The sequence below is a fragment of the Filicampus tigris genome, chromosome 18, assembly GCF_054856515.1.
Source record: "Filicampus tigris isolate MCC_2025a chromosome 18, RoL_Ftig_1.0, whole genome shotgun sequence".
Lineage (NCBI taxonomy): Eukaryota > Metazoa > Chordata > Actinopteri > Syngnathiformes > Syngnathidae > Filicampus > Filicampus tigris.
The window spans coordinates 1,989,289-2,011,276 of NC_141234.1; the positions used below are offsets into that span (position 1 = coordinate 1,989,289).

Genomic DNA, 21,988 nt, shown 5'->3' on the forward strand with positions numbered 1-21,988 from the left:
TCATGCGAAATTTTCAAGTTACGAAACGCCTCATCAGGAAATATTGCCTCTAGTTACGAAAGAAATGTCAGGATATGAAAGGTAAAAATACAGTACGGGCTACTGGTCGCAGCTCCGGAGTTTCCTGAACGCAACATACTCATAGCTGCTCTGCCATTGGCTATTACCTAGCATCTGCCTGGCATCCCATTGGCTAAGAGGTACCAAATGCGTCTATGTGTGTAGATAGACAGGTAGATGGATATCTACGTGATAGATATGTCCTCGTCATTCGCCCCTCGGGCCATGCGGGGTTCCGATAGTTTTACGCGAGTATTCGCTTTGGACCCCAAGAAAGTGATGGAGAAACGAGGTAAAGAAAAAAAAGGAAGAAAACAAGGTTGTTGTTTTTTTGTCCATACAAACAAAGCAAGAGATAATAGAAAAGTATGAAAGGGGGATGCGCTTGGTTGATCTCGCCAAAGAATATGAGCGTAATGTATCAACAGTCGCCACGTTATTAAATCAGTTGTTTACAAAACGCCAGGAAAAAAAACACTTCTGAGAGAGAACATGAACCAAAGAGGGCAAAAAGCGATGAGGACAGCAATTAAAAGGTAAATGACCATCATTTTTATTCTTTACTCTATTCTTTGTTTTTTTTTACATTGTGCAATACTCAAATTGTAACATGTATTTGTAACATGTTTTGATGCATTTTTATGCTTTATAAAACATTTGTGTCTGAATTTTGTGGGGCTCGGAACGGATTAGGGCATTTACATCTACTTTCAAAATGTTCTACTTAAGAAATTTCTTCCAGAACCAATTCATTTCGTAAGTAGGGGTACCGCTGTAAAATAATATTCATCACATACCTAATTGATGCATTTTCATATTCAAAACCAGATATGTTGTCCTTGGGTTTAATCTCTGTAAATTTGCCACTTTTACTGAACATAAAGTCTCTTACATCACTCCAAAATTTGGATGTAACTGGACAGTGACAAAATTAATGAATTGCGGTTTCAGGATCTAATTTGCAAAAGGAACTTATCACGTGTATATCAAGAAAATTGGAAAGAATGACATCATTACAACAAATCGTGCACACCTGTCTCTAATTGACTTGCAGGCTTGACGTCACGTCCGCCAATCCAAGCCAATCTTTTTGTCTTCAGCCTGTTCAACGGCTTTTTGCACTCTAGCGCCTCCCGGTGACCTGTCATGAGGACTGCTTTGGCTTCCTGTGGAAATTGTTGCATAAATCAAGTTTGTAATGCGTGGCTTCAGTGTAAACAATGGTGACGAACCCCCCCCCAAAACAAAAACAAAAAAAATCCAGAATCACTACCTTTGACATAGTTCCTGAATCACCTTTATTTAGGAAAATAAACACCATGGTCGTACCCTCATTATTATACAAATCTTTATATTAATTTTCTTGTATTTTATATACAAGAGAAAGGGGCAGGAGTAGGACGGATTAAAATAAAAAAGAGAAATGAGCAAAGATGACACTTTTTTTTTCGGGTGGGGGGGGGGGGGCGGGGGGCTCAATCATCTGTGTTTCCCTATGAGGGAAGACTTGTATTAACAAAGGCACAGTCTCCATGGCAACTGCTGCTTTTTGTGTCCCAGGAGGCCAACGGTGGTGGTGGTGGAGGAGGAGTGAGAGGTGGTGTGCGGGTTTCGCGGGGAACTGCGCGATGCCAGTCCTCAGACGATTTTGTTCTCCAGCAGAGCGATCCTCTTGGACATATTCTCGAGTGAGATGCCCGTTAAGGTCAACAACGTCAACAACAACAACAACGACGACAACAACGGCAGCAGCAACGCCAATGATGATAGCTGCGTCGTTAGGGTTGCGACCGTCATCTCACATCCGACCACATTGACCAAAACCAAAACGCTCGGCAATTTAGCGTAGCCGATACGTGATTGGAATTCGGTAGCAATGGGAGAAAATCCCGAGGGCATGTTTGTCAGTGAAAAATGTGGCTGCAATGGATGCTTCAAGCAACCAAAATGGCTGACTTCCTTTTGTCTTTTTGCCCCATTGACTCTTGAGACATTTTGGTGGCTCCGCTCCTAAGTACGCGTCCCCGGCAAATTCCACACTGGGAACAATGAGACGGAATTTCTAGGAGTAGTTGACCTGTGACACAGACCAACTTTGTTTCTTCTCAGACTCAACTTGCCAAAAAGGATATTTTTCTTCGTCAGTGCCTGCAGGGCTTCTTCCACTTTTTTCTGGAACTTAACCAGGGAGTCGCATTCGCACGGGTCCTCCTCTGCCGGCACAGGAAATGAAAAAGGGGTGAGATGATATGAGAGCAGGAGGAGATGAGACGCCATAGGTGGGCGACAGGCTCGGCCACCTTGGCAGATGTTAATCTGCAGCTTCTTGGCGATCTGCGTCATGGCCTTGAAGTCCGCCGTGTAGAAGTAGTGCTCGCCCTTGGGCTCCGAGGCGATCTCCTTCAGCTCGTCTTCGACCGCGTTGCCCACGCCCACCGCGTACATCTTGAAGCCTGCCACAAATACTTTGACTTTTAAAAATGGACCATATGTTTTTATGAAGTAAAAAAAAAAAAAAAAAAAAAAAAAACTCTTGGGAATGTTTTTTTTTTTTTTTTTTTTCTCGTGAATAAATAGTTTGTCAACATTTCTCGCGGGAGGGAGCTGACCCATCTCCTTGGCCTTCTTGGCGGCGTCGCCGATGTAGTCCTGGCTGCGTCCGTCCGTGAAGACGATGCCCACCTTGAAGACGCCGGGCCGGGCGCCGTGGCCGGCGCTAAAGCTCTTGTCGGTCAGGTAGCGCAAGGCCTGGCCGGTCATGGTCCCCCTCTCCATGTAGGCCATCTTCTTCACCGCCTCCTTCAGGTCCTTCTTGTTGTTGTGGCGGCCAAGCGGGAACTCCTGGCAGCCGACATTTTCATATGGATTTAGTCATTTTAAACATGATGAAAGTTTGGGTCCCCCCCCCCAAAAAAATAAAAAATAAAAATTCAGGTGCCGGTGACTGTATTTGGTTTACCTTGTTATTATTAACATCTGAAACCAGCATGACGATTAAGTAGGGATGTAACGATTAATCGAAAAACCGATTCAAAATCGATTCGCCCCGATTAATTGAAAAATGGAGTTCACTTCATCTCGAAAATGATGCCTTGAAATGTTTTTTCATTCCAGAGCACATTTTGAATGTGTAGATTAAATGATGTGCTTGCGCCCAAACATCATTGCGTATATTGCGTTTGTGGATGGCTGCACGACCACGGCATGGTGGCAATTTTTCAAAAATGGAATCGAAAATCGGCACCCGAAAATGGAATGGAATCGGGGCTTGAGTGAATCGTTACATCCCTACAATTCCGAATGTTCAAATATGATGCGGCAAGTGATTTTTGGCTTGCATTTGGATGTCCTTACCTGTCGGACCAGGCTGGAGTACTGCACCAGCCCCACGTGCGCTTTGCTATCCGACACGTCCAGCTTGTCCACGATCTGGTTGATCCACTTCTTGACCAGCTCGAAGTTCTCGGGGCGCACGCTCTTGGAGCCGTCGATCAGGAAGACCACGTCCGTCGCCGAGTTGCTGCAAGCTGCCACGCGCATATTTTTACGTCAGTCCGGCGGCTTGGCGGCTACGCTAAAACCAGCGCGCGCAAAGCCCTCCGAGCATTCGTGAGCTTCACGTTTCCGAGCACCAGTAAGACAATCGAGCGCGCTGACTGGATTGTTTTCCGAATGCACGCGAGGGCTGGCACTCACCACTGCAGCTGCGGCCATCGTCCATGAGGGTAAAGCCTTCTCGGCAGGCGCACTTGTACGAGCCGGGCGAGCTGACGCATACCTGCTCGCAGTCGTGATCGCCGGTGGCGCACAGGTCCGACACTGTGCGTGTTTGCGAGTTTGTGCGCGCACGCACACAGAGGAGGAAAAGGGGGGGGGGGGGGGAGGGGGGTTAGGAGAGAAAAATAACAACTATGTCAGTCGGTGGCATTTTAATGACCCACTGTGAGCTTTGAATGCAGTGGATCCTTAAAAGGGGAAAGAAATTAACCAAGTCCATCATCTTTTCGACATACAGCAACATTTAGTGGGTGGGGGTGCGGGGGAGGGGCTAATTAATTTGACAGTGAGGTTAAGAGGGAAATAATATAATAAGTAGGGAGGTGTAGAACTATGTAGGTAGGTTGTAGGGCTAGACAATTAATTGAATTCAAATTTAGCAGAGTGCAATTTTCTAACCACAAAAAAAAAATGCTTAAAAACAATCCCATTAAATTGCAATATGAGAAAAAAAAAAAGTTTTTTTTTCTTTTTTTTTTAATCGTTCAGCACTTAATACATACCTCCCTCGTAGCTAAACTTCTTTTCTTAGTCCCTACCACTCAGGCTGAACGATTTAGAAAAATCATCTAAAAATTATAATTTTTAAATTTTTTTATTTGCCGTGAATTGTAGGATCAGCCATTGGCTACATTTTTTTTTCTTCTTTTTATTACACTTACACGGGTAGTGATACCGTGACACGGCCTTGCACTTTTGCCTATTGTTTTACTCTTTTGTGAATTAAAAACCTCGTATTTTTGTACACTGTATATCAGCCTCTCGTTCTGTTCATTCGGGACGAAGCTGTGAATGGGTTAAAATACCTTCGATGTCTGCTGCGCCTCAATTCCTGGTCACTACACAATCGCGAAAACAAATCGAGCGATCAAAATCAAGCAGACTTTTTTTTATTTTTGGGGGGAAAAAAATGGCATTCCGCTACTGCACAATGTCGAGTTGACTTCAGTTAGTTGCTCAGCCCTATTACGGAGGTTGTAGGTCAAGCGGCACAAAAGTAAGGAAGCAATAGCCCGTAACGCCTTACCCTCAGTCGAGCAGCAGCAGCAGCAGCATCGCGACAGCATTTCCGCTTTCTCTACCGGCCCCGCCCCCGCCCCCGCCCCCTCCTCCTCCTCCTCCTCCTTCTTACCACAGAAAGCCTCCTGGAACTTCTTGGTGAGCTTCTCGATGACACTGTAGCTCTCCACGTAGTCCACGTGTTCGTCCAGCGGCTCGCTGGCCATCTGCTTGAGCGTGCTCATGTCCACGCGGCCCACGCCGATGGCGAAGATCTCCATGCCGGCGTCGCGCGCCCGCTGGGCCACCTCCTTCACGTTGTCCTGCGGGCGGCCGTCCGTCACGATGATGGCCACCTGCCGGAACACGGAAGAGCCGCTTGACTTATTAGACGTCACATTGGGATTGGGGGGGGGAAAAAAAAAAAAAAAAAAAGTTTGAAAAGGATTGACCTTGTTCTCATTTTTGTCCATCGGCAAAAAACTGGCATTTGAACAAGGGTGTGTAGACTTTTTAAACCCACTGCAGGTATCCAACTATGCTCAGCTTGGAAACTGTGTTTTTGAATTTTTTTTTTTTTTGGGCTAGGTCAAAGTGAGGTGATCTTTGCGTGTGCGTGTGTGACCTTGCTGATGTCAGGAGACTTGGCGCGGGCGCCCTCGTTCTCGCTGAAGGCCACGTTGAGGGCGAACTGGATGGCCAGGCCGGTCATGGTGCCCGTGGACAGCGGCTCCACTTTGGTCACCGCCTTGATGAGGCCGGCCTTGGTGCGGTGCGTCTTCAGCGACACCTGAACGGGGCGGGGGAAAAGTCCGGGTTAGACGTTTGTAGCGCCGTTGTTGTTCGGAACGGGCTCGACGTGCCTCATTCTTGACGCGGCTGGCGTAGTTGACCACGCCCACTCGGGTGGCGTTGGGCCCCACGTCCAGGCCCTCGATGACCTTGGCCAGGAAGACTTTGACCTGCTCGAACTCGGAGGGGCGCACGCTGCGGCTGCTGTCCACGATGAACACCAGGTCGGTGGGGCGCGTCTTGCACAGCCCCGCCGCTGGACGAAGAGGGGCCACAAAGACCACGACTGTTACGTAACCGCGCGCCGATTTGGACCGTTAAACTCTTTTGACTCTAAACTGTGCTGAATGATGTCATTTATCTGCAGCACTATCCCTCTCGCTCGCTCTCTCTCCACATATATATACATATACACATTGTGTATTGTAATTTTTTTTTTTCTAATTTACATTAAAATAAGACAAAGTACAGTTGAGTGTCTGAAGCTACATAAAAAAAAAATAGAATGAGAGAAATTCAAAAGTGAATACATTAGAAATAATGAATCAAATAACTTGATAAAAAAAAATAGTAACATGAAAAATCTAAATTGTATTAAATAACATGAATAAATAAAAAAAAAACTGAACAAGATCAAAATGTAATCCAAAGTTATCTAAAAATATTTCTTTTTTCGAAAGCTCAATTTGTAGTTTTAAGGAGCTGACATGAAAACAAAGGGAAATGAAGAAACAAATACAAACAAACTAAAATACCTAAGATGAAATAAAATATAATAAAAATAATATGTATTATAACAGGCATAACGAGCTAAAAATATAACAATAAGTACAAAAATGACTAAAACCAAACAATATCAACTGAAGTTCCAAAAAACAAAATTGAGCATGTATATAATATGAATTCAATGACATAATTCATGACAATTTGGGGCGATGGAGCTACAAATCTAGATTGAAATGAATGAAGTTGAAATCAAAACAGTTATAATAGAAATCCAATCACACACGCACACACACACACAAAAGTGACTCCTCTGTGGAAGCGCCCCCAGAAGATCTCCCTTCTCGCCCTTCACCTCTCTTCCTCCCTCCAGCTTGGACGCCACACTACACTCAACACATCTGCATCCACAAACAAGCGCCGAATTCAGCAGAAAAAAAACACAGAAAAAGGTTATTCTTGCAGGCCTATTTTTATTCCCAATGATCAAGTTTGCCCCCCCCCCCCCTCCTCCTCCTCCTCTCTAGAAAAGCTTCCATCAGAAGGCACGACCAGCAGCACCCCGAATGAGCCGATGCGTCCGCCCGGGCCGACGTGACTCACCCATGGCGGCGGCAGTGCGCAGGTCGACGGCGGCCTGCGCGCCCGTCAGCGCCAACATGAGCGCCAAGATGAGCGCCAGGAGCAGAGACGGCGGCGACGTGAGCGTCATGGCGGCGAGCGAGGGCGGCGTTCGGTTCGAGTCGAGTCGAGTCGAGTCGAGTCGGGACGGACGCACCCGGGGAGTTCCTGGCCACGGTCGGAGTGAGACTGGGGGACTGTGAGCTGCGGGTTATCAATGCAAGTACTTCACACCCATTCAGCTACCCGCCCCTACACACACACACACACACACACACACACCCTCTTTTAGTTTGCCATGTTTGTGCCTGATGGAGGGAAATACCTGCGAGGATCGAAAACGGTGGTCGGGGAAAGGCAAACACACCTAAGATGGGCAGGTGTGTGTGTGTGTGTGTCGGGGGGTACAGGAGCAGCCGGGGTAAGGGCGCTCGGATCGGACCAAATAAACAGCAACATGAATTCCTCCTTTCTCCCCCAAACACATTGAAGGAAGTCGCAGGGGTGGGGGGGTGGGGGGGGGGGGGGGGGCGGACGGACGCGCACACAGACGCCTCACTGTGCGTTACGGCACAAGTGTGTGCGTTTCAAAGGTTACACTGGTGCCTTGACTTGCAAGTTCAATGTGATCGGGGACACACTTGTGTCCCAAATCATCTTGGAGATTCCTGATTTCAAAAGTGTTGGGGGGGATTTTGACACTGTATGGCGTCCCCCCGAGGGTCTTTACTGTCTCTTTTCATGGGGAGAAAAACCCAAAACGAAAAACACACAAATGACATATTAAAAAAAACAAAAATCTGTCTTAATTCTTGCAATGTGACATTGCAATATTGACTTAAAGATCTGACTTTAGTCTGATAAACTTATGACTATCATGTCATAAACTACATGAAAAAATAAACTATTCTTCCCAAATTAATATTTGATACTGTGACTCTTTTAGTAATATTGTGACGAGTAATGTTTTTTTTTCCCTTACACCAAGACTTCTGTGTTTTCCTCATAATGTAAAAAAGACACTCAAAGTTGCATTTTAGCATTTGTCATATTGTCACTTTTTTCCATACTTCATTCGACCAATGTTTCAACATTTTGACTTTAAATCTGACGTATAGGCGAACGTTGCAATTCTTTTTCTCGTAATGTTTACGACGCTTTTGTCATCTGTGTTCTCATAACGCTAACCCTTGTTTTTCCTAATTTGCCGACTTGAAACAATTGGAAAATAGAAAAATAAAGCCAATCTTAGCAAATGAGATGTCACGCAAACTAACGTCTGGAAGGAAAGAGCCGCGTGTGCCTCTTCGTCGACAATATTGACACTGAGCATCACTTTTGAAACGCCACCATTTTTTTTTTCGACCTCATAAAGTTAAGTCAATTCCCCTAAAGAGTGTTTGGGAAATCTTTTCCTGGCAAAAACACGTGGAGGAATCAAAAAAATAATATGCCAGCACACAACTCACGAAAGGTGTTTCGAACAAATTCGCATCCCGGCGCGGCGGCGGCGGCGGCGGCGGCCACTGACGGCTGAAACACAAGGAGGGGAGAAAAAATAAAAAAAGAAGAAAAAACCACACACATTTTCGTCAATACATTCACATATACAGTATATACACATCAATGGGGGCCACATACACATGAAACAGAGAGCCCTCTTTCTACCACCAACATCCCACCCCACTCAGCCGAGCACGCATTCCTCGAGCCTCCCCTTACACACACACACACACACACACACACACACACACACACACACACACACACACACACACACACACACACACACACACACACAAGCCGCAATTGAGGATGCAAAACGGAGGAGGGAGAGTCGAGAGTAAGTGCTCCAACATATTTGCTACTCAAGTGAACATACGGCAAAAATCAACATGAGTGGTTATACATGTATGCGCGCATGTGTGTGTGTGTGTGTGTGTTGACTGGCCTGAGATGAAAGGTCCGAGGAGGTTCCTGGAAAACGTGTCATCTCAGGCACGCACGCAGTTTGCCTCGGGAAGGGAGACACAAGGCATATGTTTGCACGCGTGTGGAGGCAATAAATACACACAGGCACACACGCCTACAGTGTGGTTACGTAACGCACAACACAAACGGGAGCATCCATCAGCAAAACAGGCCTGGAATGTGTCCTGAGGAAGGGACAACAAAAACAAAACAAACACAAGAGTCGTCAGAACGACAGCAAGCAAGCGAATGGAAAGGAATCAAATTTTCAATTGAGAAAAGGACGTGCGAGAACCTGTTTGGAAACTTTTCAGGGATGTTCGCTCTTCTTTCTTTCTTCTTATATGATTAAAAAAAAAAAAAAACAACTTATATTGTTACCAAAAATATATTTGAATGTTTTAATCTTGATATCAAGTACTTTATTGACCGCAGCGAGGTTTCCGTAACGATAGTAGTGTATCGGGACGTGACGATATCCAGATGTCACGATACGATATCATCACGATATTGTGGAGAGGTTGCCGATATGTAAAACGCTCGCACGATTGAATATAAGCTCACCATGTAAGGAAAAAAGAGCTCATATTAAAAAAAAAAAAAAACCCCACAATATTCAGCTTTTGTACGTTGAAAACATTTAAACACACTAGCAGAAAACTTTACAAACATTTAAAAGTAAAGAAATAAAAGTGGGTTTCTAAAATGATTTCAAATTGTTTAGAGGTCCTGAGAAAAGTCTAGCAGTTTTAACATGCAGTGGCATCCCACAGGGGTCTATCTTGTGCCCACTTGCTGTTTGCCTTTTCACTGAAAAAACAAAAACAGACACAAATAACATATATTAGATAATATTCCTGTAAGTCGGCCTTTTTGGCTGCACTTTTCGACAGGGAACATCAAACATAACAAGGGTTGCACTGCCAGCGTCGTAGCGCGCAAACACGCCTAAAGCAAACTCACGCTGCATGTATTACAGGCCCCCTGCACATATATTTTTAAAAAAAAGGACACTCGCTATAATCTGCTCTCTGTATTTTTTGCATAGAAGCGCGTCTGTTCTGGCTTTAATCGCCGCCGACCGCCACTGCGTCTATTTGTCATATCTTTGGAACGCAAAGCGGCGGAACTGCCAGCTTTGTTCCATACTGGACAACTACTGTGTGCGTGTGCATATGTGTGTGTGTGTGTGTGTGTGTGGTGATGCTGCAAAGATCATGGCCACAAACATAAATATTGAAACAAGTTTGCCTTTCTTTCAAATCTCTGTCAATGTTGATTTAGCGGGATTGGGGTGGAATGAAGCATCCCAACACACACACACACACACACACACGCACAGGCACGCGCGCATACATTCAGGCCCTCCACCTGTGTTCTATACTCTCTCTGTTCACAGCAGAGGAAGTGTAGGAGGGGGGAAAAAAAACAAAAAAAACAAGCTTAATTGCAGAATGCTCAGTGTCCTGCACGTGCACACATTCGAACCCGCCTTCACATTCTCCCAGGCTCATTTCCACATGACTCTTCCACTCTCATAAACACATACACTTGCACTCTCACACAATTTCACACTGTCACCCTTACAGGCAGTCACTCTAACACACACTCTTGTCACACACACACACACACACACACACGCGGTCTGAAGTGTTTCTGGCGCCAACAGCAACAAGGCGGGCAGCCAGCGAGTGGGAAATCGCGAGAGGGAAAAGAGGGCGCTTCATTCAAAGTGCAGCAGCAAACTTACATAAGTTGACTCCTTCATCCACACAAATGAGGTTTTAGTTGTTTTTGAGCAGACATGAAATTATTTGCCAGATATAGGCGGACATTTTGTCATTATGTATCTATAGTTTTGTACTTATTTGAGATAATTAATGATTACTGATTTCAAAAGTGTCAGGTCTTTCTTTTAGACAAGTTAATGGCATCCCACAGGGCTCTATCCATTACCCACTTGTTAAAATTAATAAATTATTTCAAACTACATATATATATTGGTTGGTTGGTTATTTTACTCAATCGGCTTCAATAGAAGAGAACAGAAAAGTCTACACAGTCTTTCATCAGCAAATAAAATCATTAGCCACAAAATTCATCATCTCACTAAATTGAATTTGGTTATAACGATTTTTTTTTTAATACCCTTGTCAAACCAACAAAATTGACAATTTTATACACTCTTACACTTCATATATTTCGTCAGTACTTTAAATTTGAACATTCTTTTTAACTAATTATATTGTAAAATTAAAGATTATGGATTTCAATTAGATTAAATGATTGATTATAATTACATTAGGGCAAAAAAATAGAATATATTATAGTAATATTAGAAAAAAACAAGTAACTATTTTTTTTACCTCATCTATCAACGACTAAACAAATATTGACCATTCATGTTTGGCCGACATCTGTCACAGTCAAGCAGTCCAAAGTGGAAAGAAATGGCTCCCTCTAGCGGCCAGACATTTGCAGTACACAAACACCCAGGACAAAGGTGGGTAGTCCTTAAATTGATGAGAAATACTTCATGAAAAAATAAGTATGTGTGCATTTGCCATGTTTTTGGTAAATTCCCACGGAAGGAGCGGCCAACAAATGCCAGGCATAATTGAAACCAATCTGAAGAGAACAACACGCATTTTATTGCAACCTTGCAAAACACAGCTCAACCAAGCAAATATTATTATTATTAATGACAACGATTATTGATTATGTAGAACACACAAACACACACACACACACACAGACGTGTGTGTTCAAAAGTCAATGGGGGGAGATAAATCATAGTGGAAGTGGCTGTAAACCACTGGCGGGCTGTCATACTCAATCTTGACAGAAGATGGCGCCACAGGGCTGTCGGGGCTGGCCTGCTCCGGCAGCAGAGGCGCCACTGCAGCCGCCTTTGCCGCCGTCCCGCTCTCGGCCCTGAGGCGCGACGACTGCAGGTTGGACCCGGGCGGGAGGACGGCGGCGCTGGTGGCGCTGGTGGCGCTAGTGGCGCTGGCGGCCCTGGCGGCCCTGGCGGCCCTGGCGGCGCTGGCGGCACTGGCGGCGCTGGCGGCGCTGGCGGCGCTGGCGGCGCTGGCGGCACTGGCGGCGCTGGCGGCGCTGGCGGCACTGGCGGCGCTGGCGGCGGCGGCGCCGCTGCCCCAGCCGCCGCCATGCGTGTACCTGCGATGGAAGCATGTACGTGCACTGCCGGAGAACGACGGCGCCCTGCCGGAGAACGACGGCGCGCTGCCGGAGAACGACGGCGCCCTGCCGGAGGACGACGGCGCGCTGCCGGAGAACGACGGCGCGCTGCCGGAGAACGACGGCGCGCTGCCGGAGAACGACGGCGCCCTGCCGGAGGACGACGGCGCGCTGCCGGAGAACGACGGCGCCCTGCCGGAGGACGACGGCGCGCTGCCGGAGAACGACGGCGCCCTGCCGGAGAACGACGGCGCCCTGCCGGAGAACGACGGCGCCCTGCCAGAGAACGACGGCGCCCTGCCGGAGCGTGACGGCGCGCTGCCGGAGAACGACGGCGCGCTGCCGGAGCACGACGGCATCTGGACGTCCTGAGTGGCAGAGGCGGTGAACCCGGCGGGGTAATTGGGAGCGAGCTGACGAACGCTAGGCTGGGCGTACACGTTATCCCAAGGGTATGACTGGTAGGATCCCATGCCACCTGCACGCAACAAACACACGGGAAAATTGCTGGGTTGGACTTTTGCCCCGCCACCGACCTGTTCCACTTGTCCCTCCATTCTGTTGGCAAAAATTGCTCGCAAAACAACAGGGCAGGAGAAGTCAGTGTTAAGACTTCCTACCCCTGCGTCCCACCTCTGATACGGCTCTCCTACTACCTCCAAATGTGGACAATTACGGCTTCTACTTCCGTGTTTGTGCTGTTTATACAGGAGAAAAGGAAAAAGGGTTCCACAAGTGGCTCTGCCAGTTCAACTGTAAGGAACCAAAAGTAAGCACGTTTGAAATACAGCGACTGTGAACCAACCCTGCTGCGAGTAGCAAAAATCTGCAAGTAAATTGATATCCACCGATATGGTGGCAAAGCACTTAAAACCGAGCAGAGCATCAATAAAGCATCAATACCATACATCTCTCGCATGTTCACAATCACAAATCCGTGTAAGAACTATATTCACAAGTTAAAAGGGGAGTTTGCAATTTAGCCCCTTAGGAGAATATCGTTTTCGCAACCAATTGAACTAACATGACAACAAGATTCCACCAGATGGCGCCAAAATTTGATAGCACAGAAATAACGGATAATACGGTCCTAAAAATTAAAAAAAAAAAAAAAAAAAAAAAAAGGGAATACCGTTAAGGGTAAACCGAGTTGCAGGATGGATAACACTCACCGTGGTTGTTGGGCTGCATCAGAATCGGCCCCCCGCCCTGCGACTGCACGTAGGCGGCGCCCCCGGTGGAGTTCCCCGCGTGGCCGTAGGTGAAGTAGGAAGAGGTGTCGGGGGTGGGGTCGGGGTCGGGGTCGGGGTCCATGAAGGCCATGTGGGGGGGCAGGGACGTGGAGGTCTGCTGCGGCTGTGGCGGGGGGTGCCCGGCTGGGTACGACGTCTGCAGCTGGAAGGGCACCTGAGCGTTGCTCTGATAGTCCGACGCAAGATAGTCCAGATTGTCGCCAAAGTCAAACAGAGAGCTGACGACAGCAGAGCAAATTCAACCATTTCGTCCAAAACATCAGACATTTAAACTTGTCGTTCTTTTTTTGGGAACATTGAAATATTACTGATATTCAATGCTTGGTTTTGATTAACACTGTCAGAGAAGTATTACATCATAATTCCAATTTTCAAAATGTCAGTCATTTGTTTGATGTTTGGTATAAAAATCTAGTGTGGGAAAAATACTCTTACAACCTCTAAAATGTATATTTTTTGTATTACTGATGCCTTTTTTAAAAACAAAAACAAACATTTAAAAAATGACAGCCAAAAGTATAAATAAAGCTCTGGAAAAGAAGACATTTTTAAAAATATTTGACCAATTTCTAATTTCCTGCAAATGAAAATGCTCTAAATGACAATATGACTGCTTAGGTGTACCTAATGAAGTGTCCAGTGAGTGTGGTGCGAGGCTGACCTGGCGTCCATCTGCAGAGGGTAGCCGTCGTGGTCGTCCACAAAGAGGGGCGGCGTGGGCGTGGGGGTGTTGAGGTTGTAGCCGGCGGGGGCAGGGGGGGCGGGGAGGGCGAGTCTGGCTCGCCTCAGGGGGGGAGGGCTGCGCATGGGGCGGGGGTGCGAGTCGGGCTGCTCTCTCACTCTGGACTGACCTTGCCGACCTTGGAGATGAAAGGCGCAGATTCAACGACGACATGAAAGACATTGGCGGCTCCTTTTGACGCCTCGGCTTCACGCGATGCCGCGCGTCTCAGTCACATATTGGACATACGTTGCGTCACTAACATATTGGATCTACTGGAGACGTAATGGTGTACTCTGCTGCTTTTTAAGACAAGTTGACTTTTAGGGCAAAATAATCAAGTGTGAATGCCAGTGAGCTGACATTTATTCAAAAATATCAACCACGAATGATCAAAACCATTGAGCATAACATTAGGTTCCCATGAACCAACCAATGACATCCAATAGGAGGGATTTGTAGAGGATTCCACCAAATATGACTTTTAAAAAATTATAACGCAATATTGCACTGTCACAATTACCAATTTTTCAAATGTACTGAAAAATAAATATTCATCTGATAGCCCCATGTGCACGCTTTGGCCACCAGGTGGCAGTATGAGGCACAAAGAAGCAAGCTGCAGTGAAAGCTATTCTTCACAGAGGATAAAGAATGCATGCCTGTGAATATTGTTCCATTGTTTGTCTACATGTGATGATGAACACCGCGACTATCGATGCTATTAGTTAGCCCATGTATGGAGTTTTGCATTGTCTGTTAGCATTAAGCTAGCGGACACCCCTAAAAGCAAAATTGTGTGACATACACAATGTGCAACTCGGTTTTGTTTCGCTTGACTTCAAACGGCCAAGGCAATAAACAGCTTTGACAAGCGTGAGGACGAAAACCTGGACTGGTGGTCAGCATTTGGTTGAAGGGCGGGGTTTGTGTGGACACTTCGGCGAAAGGTGGCACAGGGGGCGCAGGGGGCGCAGGCAGCGCAGGCGGCACATGCTCCAGCCTTGGTTTCGTGGCGTCCATGCGTCCAGAAAACACCGAGACCACCTTACTGAAAAAACAGGCGCGGGGTCATGAAGTGAAGTGGCGTCCTCGTCAACGAAAACATGCTCCACGCCTGCTCACCTGCTGGCGGCAGCAGCCGCGTTGGGCGCCGTGGGGCGGCTCTGGCGCAAAGAAGGGTTCCACCTGTTCCTGTTGTGCCACTGCTCGTATTTACACGAAACCAAGCGGTCCGCTTTACGCCACTTGGCTCGCCGGTTCTGGAACCACACCTAGCACAGCGGCACAAATGATCACCCACAAGAAAGAAAGAAATATATAAATAAATGATACATAGTTATTTTTTTCTGCCTTGAATGAGTCACAAGAAGACCTCTGCTCGCAACGCACGTATTAAATATCATGTATATAGGAGGGGATTTCAACCCTCTCAAGGCCAGTGTGTTAATATCAGCCCGGTTGTTTTTGTTGAAGAAGAAAAAGGGAAACAAATAATTAAAAATCACAGAACATGACTAGACAAGACTGGATCAGGAAATCCTGGGGGTGGGGTGACAGGACTAAAGTGGACAGGTTCTCTTCAAGCGGAAGTCAAGCCAAGCATATTTTTTTCAAGAATATGTTCCCAGCAGGCCCACTAGTTGAAACACGGCATTCTGTGTTCATGCACTCGTTTTTAGCCATCTCTGGGGGCGGCCATTTTGTCTTCCGTCGACTGAAAATGACATCACAAGCGCTCACAAAACGACCGATCGCGGCTGACCTGTTTTCTAAATCTGAGCTGTGACTTGTCTTTGTGAGCAGTTGTGATGTCATTTTCAGCCGACAGAAGACAAAATGGCCGCCCCCAGAGATAGCTAAAAACGAGTGCATGAACACTTATTCCACAAATGCAATATTTATCAGAATGCCCCGTTTCAACTAGTGGGCTTGCATAGAACATCTCCTTGAAAAGAAAATGTTTGCGTTCAATTCAGTGTAATTGGGGATGACTCTCCGTGAAGACACATTTGGCGTCGCAGTGATTCGAGAGAGGCAGGCGCACCGTAATCCTCTGAGGTGTGACGTTGATTGATGCGGCGACAACTTTTCTCTTATCGGCGTCGGGGTAGTGATCCTCCTGGAACAAGGCCTCCAAGCGTTCCAGCTGATCTGGACACACATGCAACGAGAACATGTCAAAGGACACACAAACGGGCCATGCGGGCAAATGCAAAGAGAAACGGCGCCAGTCTCACCGGTGCTGTAAAACGTCCTGGACTTCTTCTTAGGCGGCGGTGGCACAGGGAAGCCCTCCACATTCTCCAGCTCGGGCAGCTGCGGGAAGTTGAGGGCCGGGCCCGGACCTAGGCTGCCGTAGCGGATGGAGCGTCGGGTGGAGTACACCTGAGTGATCTCCATCTGATGCAGACAACGACAACAACTATGACCAGTGGCGCGTAAATACCACAAGGACGCCAATAACGGTCATCTTTGAAGGGCTCCTGGAAATGGACAAAACGATTCGAAAATGGCCTCTTTGAGCCAAAATGCAAGCAGACTTCCTCAGACTTGTGGGTCATGTCTTCTTGAGAGGTTTTCAGGGGATATTTTTTTCAGTCATGCCATGCATGATTTTCTAAGACTTTTTTTTCTCTGTCTACTCATGAAAGACATATCTTTAATACATTGATGTTGCTAAGTTAGCTAGTTTGTCTTTGGGCATGGAAACGGGCAAAATGGCAGACTGTCTTCAGGGCCAAATGTGAAGGTGTGAATGTGAATGTGAAGGTGTGAGTTGTGGGTCACCTCGAGTGAGTTGTGGGTCACCTCGAGTGAGTTGTGGGTCACCTCGAGTGGTTCCAGGCCGTGCTGGGACATAGTTTGTGGTAAAGAGTTGCCGGGTGGCCTTTTGCTCGGGAAAGGTTGGACGGGGCCAGGGTTCTGAAAAAATTGCACCATGGGTACGGGAGCAGGGGGCGCGTACAGACCCGAACCGCCGCAGCCAAGGGAGATAGAATCGGACGGATCGCAGGTGCTTAAGAGTCCGACGGGGGGCTCCATCAGAGCCGGGTTCTCGTCTGGGCTCGTCGTGGCGTCAGCTTCCTTCTCTCCATCTTCTTCATCCTTAAACTCCTCTTCCTTGCTTGTTTTCTTCCTTTCGGGGCTAGGTGCAAACAGCTCCTCAAAGAAGAGACTATGACAGCCTGGAAAGAATAAGTGAGAGGGAAGCACATACGGCACCACCAAGTGTCATCATCATCACTTGGAGCATCAAGACTCCTGTGCTACTCTTTGTTACAAATTGAGATGTCCCCCCTTGCCCCCTAAAAAAAACCAAAACGTTTTTATTCATTTATCACATGAAATAATTGAATGTCTTTATTATAAATCCATTTTAAAATTACATTGTTTTACATGTAGTCAACATTTTTTTAATTTAACTTTATTTCAACTAATACATGGAAATTACCATGAAAATGTATACTGATATACATTCATTAAATCGTAAGCCAACCCAAACACATTTCTTTCAAGAATATGTTCCCGGCAGGCCCACTAGTTGGAACACGGCATTCTGATTAATATTGTGTTTGTGGAATATGAGTTAATCAGCAAAATGCACCCGGTTTTTTTTTTTGTCATCTCAGGGGGCCATTTTGTCACTTTGTGAAAATGACATCATTGATGCTCAGGGCTCAGATAATGACCAATGATGGCTCAGGTTTCAGAAAACAGGTGAGCTGTGATTGGTTGTCACCTGAGCCCTGAGCAGTTTGTGTGTGTCGTTTTCAGTCGACAGAAGTGTCAAAATGGCTGCCCCTGGGATGGCTAAAAACGAGTGGATTAACTCTTATTCCACAAACGCAATATTTATCAGAATGCCTCGTTAGACTAGTGGGCCTGCAGAGAACATATTCTTGACCAAAAAAAAAAAACGTTTGGGTTGACTTCCTATTTAACGGAGGTCTTAGTCTCATCCAGTAAAAAGTGCATTGACGACCCATAGGATATGGGTTGACTAAAAAAAAACAAAGCAACTAAAAACTAAAAACGTAAAACAATATAGCATAACTGCAGCCACGTGTGTCTGGCTGTGGATTGATCATGTTTTATTTGGCTTCCAAGTATATCTTAGACATTCACTGCTTTCTAACAGATAAAATCGTCGAAAAATGTATCCTTTTCTGAACGTCAAACTTGCTATGTTGCCATTACTTTTCGATGGGCCTTTGGCCCATGTTAACAGCGTAGCAAAGCAGCCGAATAAAGTTACGAGAATTTTCCGTGAACTTTTTGCGACATGTTGACTAAAAGCAGATCAAATATTTCTAAATATATACGACGAAAGCAATTAGAGGTACTTGATTAATTAGTGTCCCCGGTGTCCACCTGAGTGTTAATTATTAGCTCTGGCCCGCTAGCTCACACCATGTGCTCCCCCCGACTCGTACCATAAGGTCGCGGAGTTAATGAGCCACTTTCGGGCTTCTTCAAAGCGTCCACCCCGGGGCCCTGGAGCCTCGCGAGGAAAGGAAGTCTAAACTTTCTTTTTTTTTTTTTTTTTTTAAATTAGCCAAAGAGCGAGCAATGTGCTAATAATGCTAATAAATGAACTAATAAGTGGCAATTAAAGGCGTGTGTTTTTGTTTGTTTTTCTTACAAAAGGGTTGTCTTAAGTCTTCATCCATGTCTTCACCGAGGCACTTTAAGAGAAATTAAGCCAGCCCAGGTCACCCAAGGACCGCGGTGCTTGACGAGACGAGTCGCTGGTAGGATGGAATGATTGATTGGCTGCTTGATTGGTAAGGACTGTTGCAGGTCACGTGAGGTGCGTGGGAGCCAATCAGCGAGGGATAAGCAACACAGGTGATTAATTTAACTTGAAGCAATTTCTTTAAAATATGCCACAAAAGCGTTACATCTGGCACAAAACGATGTCGAATGTTGATTTGGCTTCATAATTGTTACTAAATGCGTCGCGACGTGGCTGCTAATTGCTACGCAAACATCACAATGAGTCGATTAAACACACGTCTTTGTCACACTGATTACTTAATGAGGCGTTGAGTTGCGTGTAGCCCCACAATAGGCCGCCAGATGGCGTGCTCACGGCAATCCGCTCCCATGCATTTCTGTAACATCTCTCAAAAATCAACAGCGTGCTGATACATATTTGAAGTGATGTCACGTATCTGACAAAATGTCCACTTATATTTGTCTGTGGTTTGTAAACTGCAACTGGAGATGAACTTGAATTCCACAGGGTGACTAAAAAACCCGCTGACGCAACAACTTATTTTCCTTCAAAATCAACAAGGTCCAAAGAAGTGCCTTAAGTTGCGCGATTGCTTGAATTAAAAAAAAAAAACAACAGCATTGAGTTAAATTTTGATGTCAGCTGGTAAGGCTTAGGAAGTGATAGAAATTAAATATTGGGACAGGAAGTGAAAACGGACAAAAGTATTGGACTACATGGCTACCACACCTACAGAAAGTAGAAATGGATAAAAACACTGAGACAGAAAGCAAAAATGTAATTTTATATTTATATCTGAGGGCAGGAAGTGAAAATGGACAAAAGCATTGGACTAAGTGGCCATCTACCTGCAGGGGGTGAAAACAGACAAAAATATTGGGACAGGAGCTACAAATGCTCAGAAGTACTGAGACACGTGGACACCAAGGGCACAGGGAGTGAAAATGGACAAAAATGTTGAGACAGGAAGTAAAAATGTACATAAAAAAGGTTTTCATTGGACAAAAGTATTGGGACGAGTGGCTCTCATATCTACACTACAGGTAGTGAAAATAGCCCAAAATATCTGGATATCAAATGAAAATGGACTTCTGTGCAAATAAAGTAAAGCAAGAGACAAGTGTTTTTTTTTTTTGTTTTTTTTTTTTTAGCCAATCAGGTCTTTTATTTGGAACAGAGAGGCAGATTAGTGACAGGGCGATTGTGATGCACGCGGAGGGTCGGCCCCTCTCGCACACTCACGCGGCCAAATGACTCCAAGGACTCAGCCTTAAAAAAATGCAAATGTATCAAAAACAGGAATGAGAGAACAGCAAAAAACGTAGAAGTCGTGTCGCCTTCGTCGGCGCACCCACACGCTTGGCTACAAACACGCACGCACACACACGCACGCACTTTGAGACAGAGTCACTTTAGAAAAGACAACACGTGTTAACATCATTCCCGCCTGTGCGGAAGCGGCGTGTGGACGGACGCGCTCGCCATATGCCTGTGTGCGTGAGAGAGACATTCAGTTGTGAGCCCGCAAACACACACACACACACGCGCACGCTCGCGCACACTCTGTGCACGCAATAGTCAACTGTGAAATACCCAGGTGAAACACACAAACAGGCAGTTGCAAATGGCGGGTTCAAATGAGGTGCTCTCACACACGCACACATGCAAGTGACAGGTTTAGACAGAGGCGCACGCTAAAAAAAAAAAAAAAAAAAAATCTCACACAGTTGCATCAGGTTGAGGTGTTCATCTCCCTCAAACAAATCACTCCCTCACACACGTACAAACCTGTCATTCATGTTACTCTCACATTTTGTTTTCTCTCTGTCACCCACAAACAGCTCTCTCACTCACACTAACTTTTCTCTCACACATCTTAACACATTTTACTCTCACACATCGTTTTCTCTCTGGCACCCATACACCGCTCTCTCACACTAACACACACATAGCCCACGTCCCTCTCTCACGCTCACGAACCTTTCATACATTTTACTGTTGCACATTTCTCACAAATATGTTTCTCTCTCACGTCCGCATCTATAACACACGCCTAACACATCTTTTTCAATAACACAAATCTCTCTTACATTTGTTTCGGTAACATTTTTTTGTATCGACACACCCGTTCTGCATTTCTCACACACATCTTTCTCTCTCACACATCTCTCTCTTTCACGCACATTTATCACACGCACACACACACGTGTCATTTTCAGATGAGCTGCTCACACATAGATACATACGCACGCTAGTGAACTAAGTGTCACCTGTCTGTGGAAGAGCGTGAGAACTGCTTAAGGAGGTTAATACACAGTCGACTACCTCACACACACTCGCACACACGAATATAATTTTGACTCCCATGCATGTTATTTTTTTTTTTTTTTATCTACAGTACTGAGTATAAGAAGCTACTAGCCCAGTCGCACTGGCGTGGTTACAATCTCTTAGATAGAAGCACCCCCCCCCCCCCACCCCACCCCCCCCCACACACACACCTCCCAAACCCAAACCTGCCCCACCTCCTCCTCCGCTGCAGGTCAACAAAAGTCATGCAAACGTGACGGGAAGGGCGGGACGGGCGCAAAACCCAGCGGCAACTGACGGCTAAAAACAATTGAGAAGAAGAAACGGGCTGATGGAGAGCCATGACCGGGTCATTCGTCGGCAGTATTGCATTACACGCGTGCGCAGGTGTGCGTTTGTGTGGGTGTGAGTAAAAGGTCGGGACAGGAAGTAGAAAATTAACAAAAGTATTGGGGCACTTGGACCAAGACGAAGTGAATTGGACAAGGTCGACATGGATAAAAATTTCAGGAAAGGACGTCGAAATGGACAAAAGCATTGGGACACAGCCTTTACAATTCAAGGAAGTGGCAATAGTTAAAAATATTGTGGCACAAAGTCACTGTCCTAACAGGAAGCAAAAAAAAAAAAAAAAGGACCAAAATATCAGGACAGGAAGTGAAAATGGACAAAAAAATGTTGGGCTCGTAAATGAAAAGAGAAAATAAACATTGTGACCAGAAGTGAAAATTGACAAAAAGAGGTTGTGTGTGTGTGTGTGTGTGTGTGTGTGCGTGATGAGAGCACAGCTCATCTACAGTGATGACAGATAAATAAAAA

The 21,988-nt window shown here is 45.9% G+C and overlaps 2 protein-coding genes across 3 annotated transcripts; both read right to left on the reverse strand.

The window, feature by feature from the left end:
* Window positions 1-1,177: 1,177 nt before the first annotated feature.
* Window positions 1,178-8,663, reverse strand: matn1 (matrilin 1). The gene is made up of 11 exons (XM_086015365.1): window positions 8,442-8,663; window positions 6,955-7,224; window positions 5,700-5,884; window positions 5,462-5,626; window positions 4,970-5,192; window positions 3,757-3,879; window positions 3,415-3,587; window positions 2,670-2,901; window positions 2,361-2,513; window positions 2,193-2,273; window positions 1,178-1,748 (listed from the first exon to the last, which is right to left on the reverse strand). The coding sequence occupies exons 2-11, from the start codon at window positions 7,061-7,063 to the stop codon at window positions 1,699-1,701; spliced, it is 1,494 nt and encodes a 497-aa protein (XP_085871491.1). The 5' UTR covers window positions 7,064-7,224; window positions 8,442-8,663; the 3' UTR covers window positions 1,178-1,698.
* Window positions 8,664-11,572: 2,909 nt separating this feature from the next.
* nobox (NOBOX oogenesis homeobox) lies at window positions 11,573-21,759 on the reverse strand. Of its 2 annotated transcripts, none has more exons than XM_086014775.1 (9): window positions 18,764-21,759; window positions 16,951-17,306; window positions 16,359-16,521; window positions 16,166-16,272; window positions 15,244-15,392; window positions 15,009-15,169; window positions 14,059-14,257; window positions 13,317-13,615; window positions 11,573-12,622 (listed from the first exon to the last, which is right to left on the reverse strand). In XM_086014775.1, exons 1-9 carry the CDS (start codon window positions 18,789-18,791, stop codon window positions 11,709-11,711), a joined length of 2,376 nt encoding a protein of 791 aa, XP_085870901.1. In that variant the 5' UTR covers window positions 18,792-21,759; the 3' UTR covers window positions 11,573-11,708. The 2 variants fall into 2 exon arrangements, with proteins under 2 accessions (XP_085870901.1, XP_085870900.1); XM_086014774.1 differs by having other exon boundaries at window positions 16,909-17,306; window positions 18,764-19,115.
* Between the last annotated feature and the right edge of the window lie 229 nt (window positions 21,760-21,988).

Coding starts and splice junctions, on each gene's coding strand:
- matn1 (XM_086015365.1), bottom strand. CDS start 7,063: ATGACGCTCACGTCGCCGCCGTCTCTGCTCCTGGCGCTCATCTTGGCG. Junction 5,885..6,954: donor GCGCACTGCCGCCGCCATGG/GTGAGTCACGTC, acceptor CTCTTCGTCCAG/CGGCGGGGCTGTGCAAGACG. Junction 3,880..4,969: donor GTTCCAGGAGGCTTTCTGTG/GTAAGAAGGAGG, acceptor AAACACGCACAG/TGTCGGACCTGTGCGCCACC.
- nobox (XM_086014774.1), bottom strand. CDS start 18,791: ATGGATGAAGACTTAAGACAACCCTTTT. Junction 16,273..16,358: donor CAGGACGTTTTACAGCACCG/GTGAGACTGGCG, acceptor ATGTGTGTCCAG/ATCAGCTGGAACGCTTGGAG. Junction 15,170..15,243: donor GCGGCTGCTGCCGCCAGCAG/GTGAGCAGGCGT, acceptor CTGTTTTTTCAG/TAAGGTGGTCTCGGTGTTTT.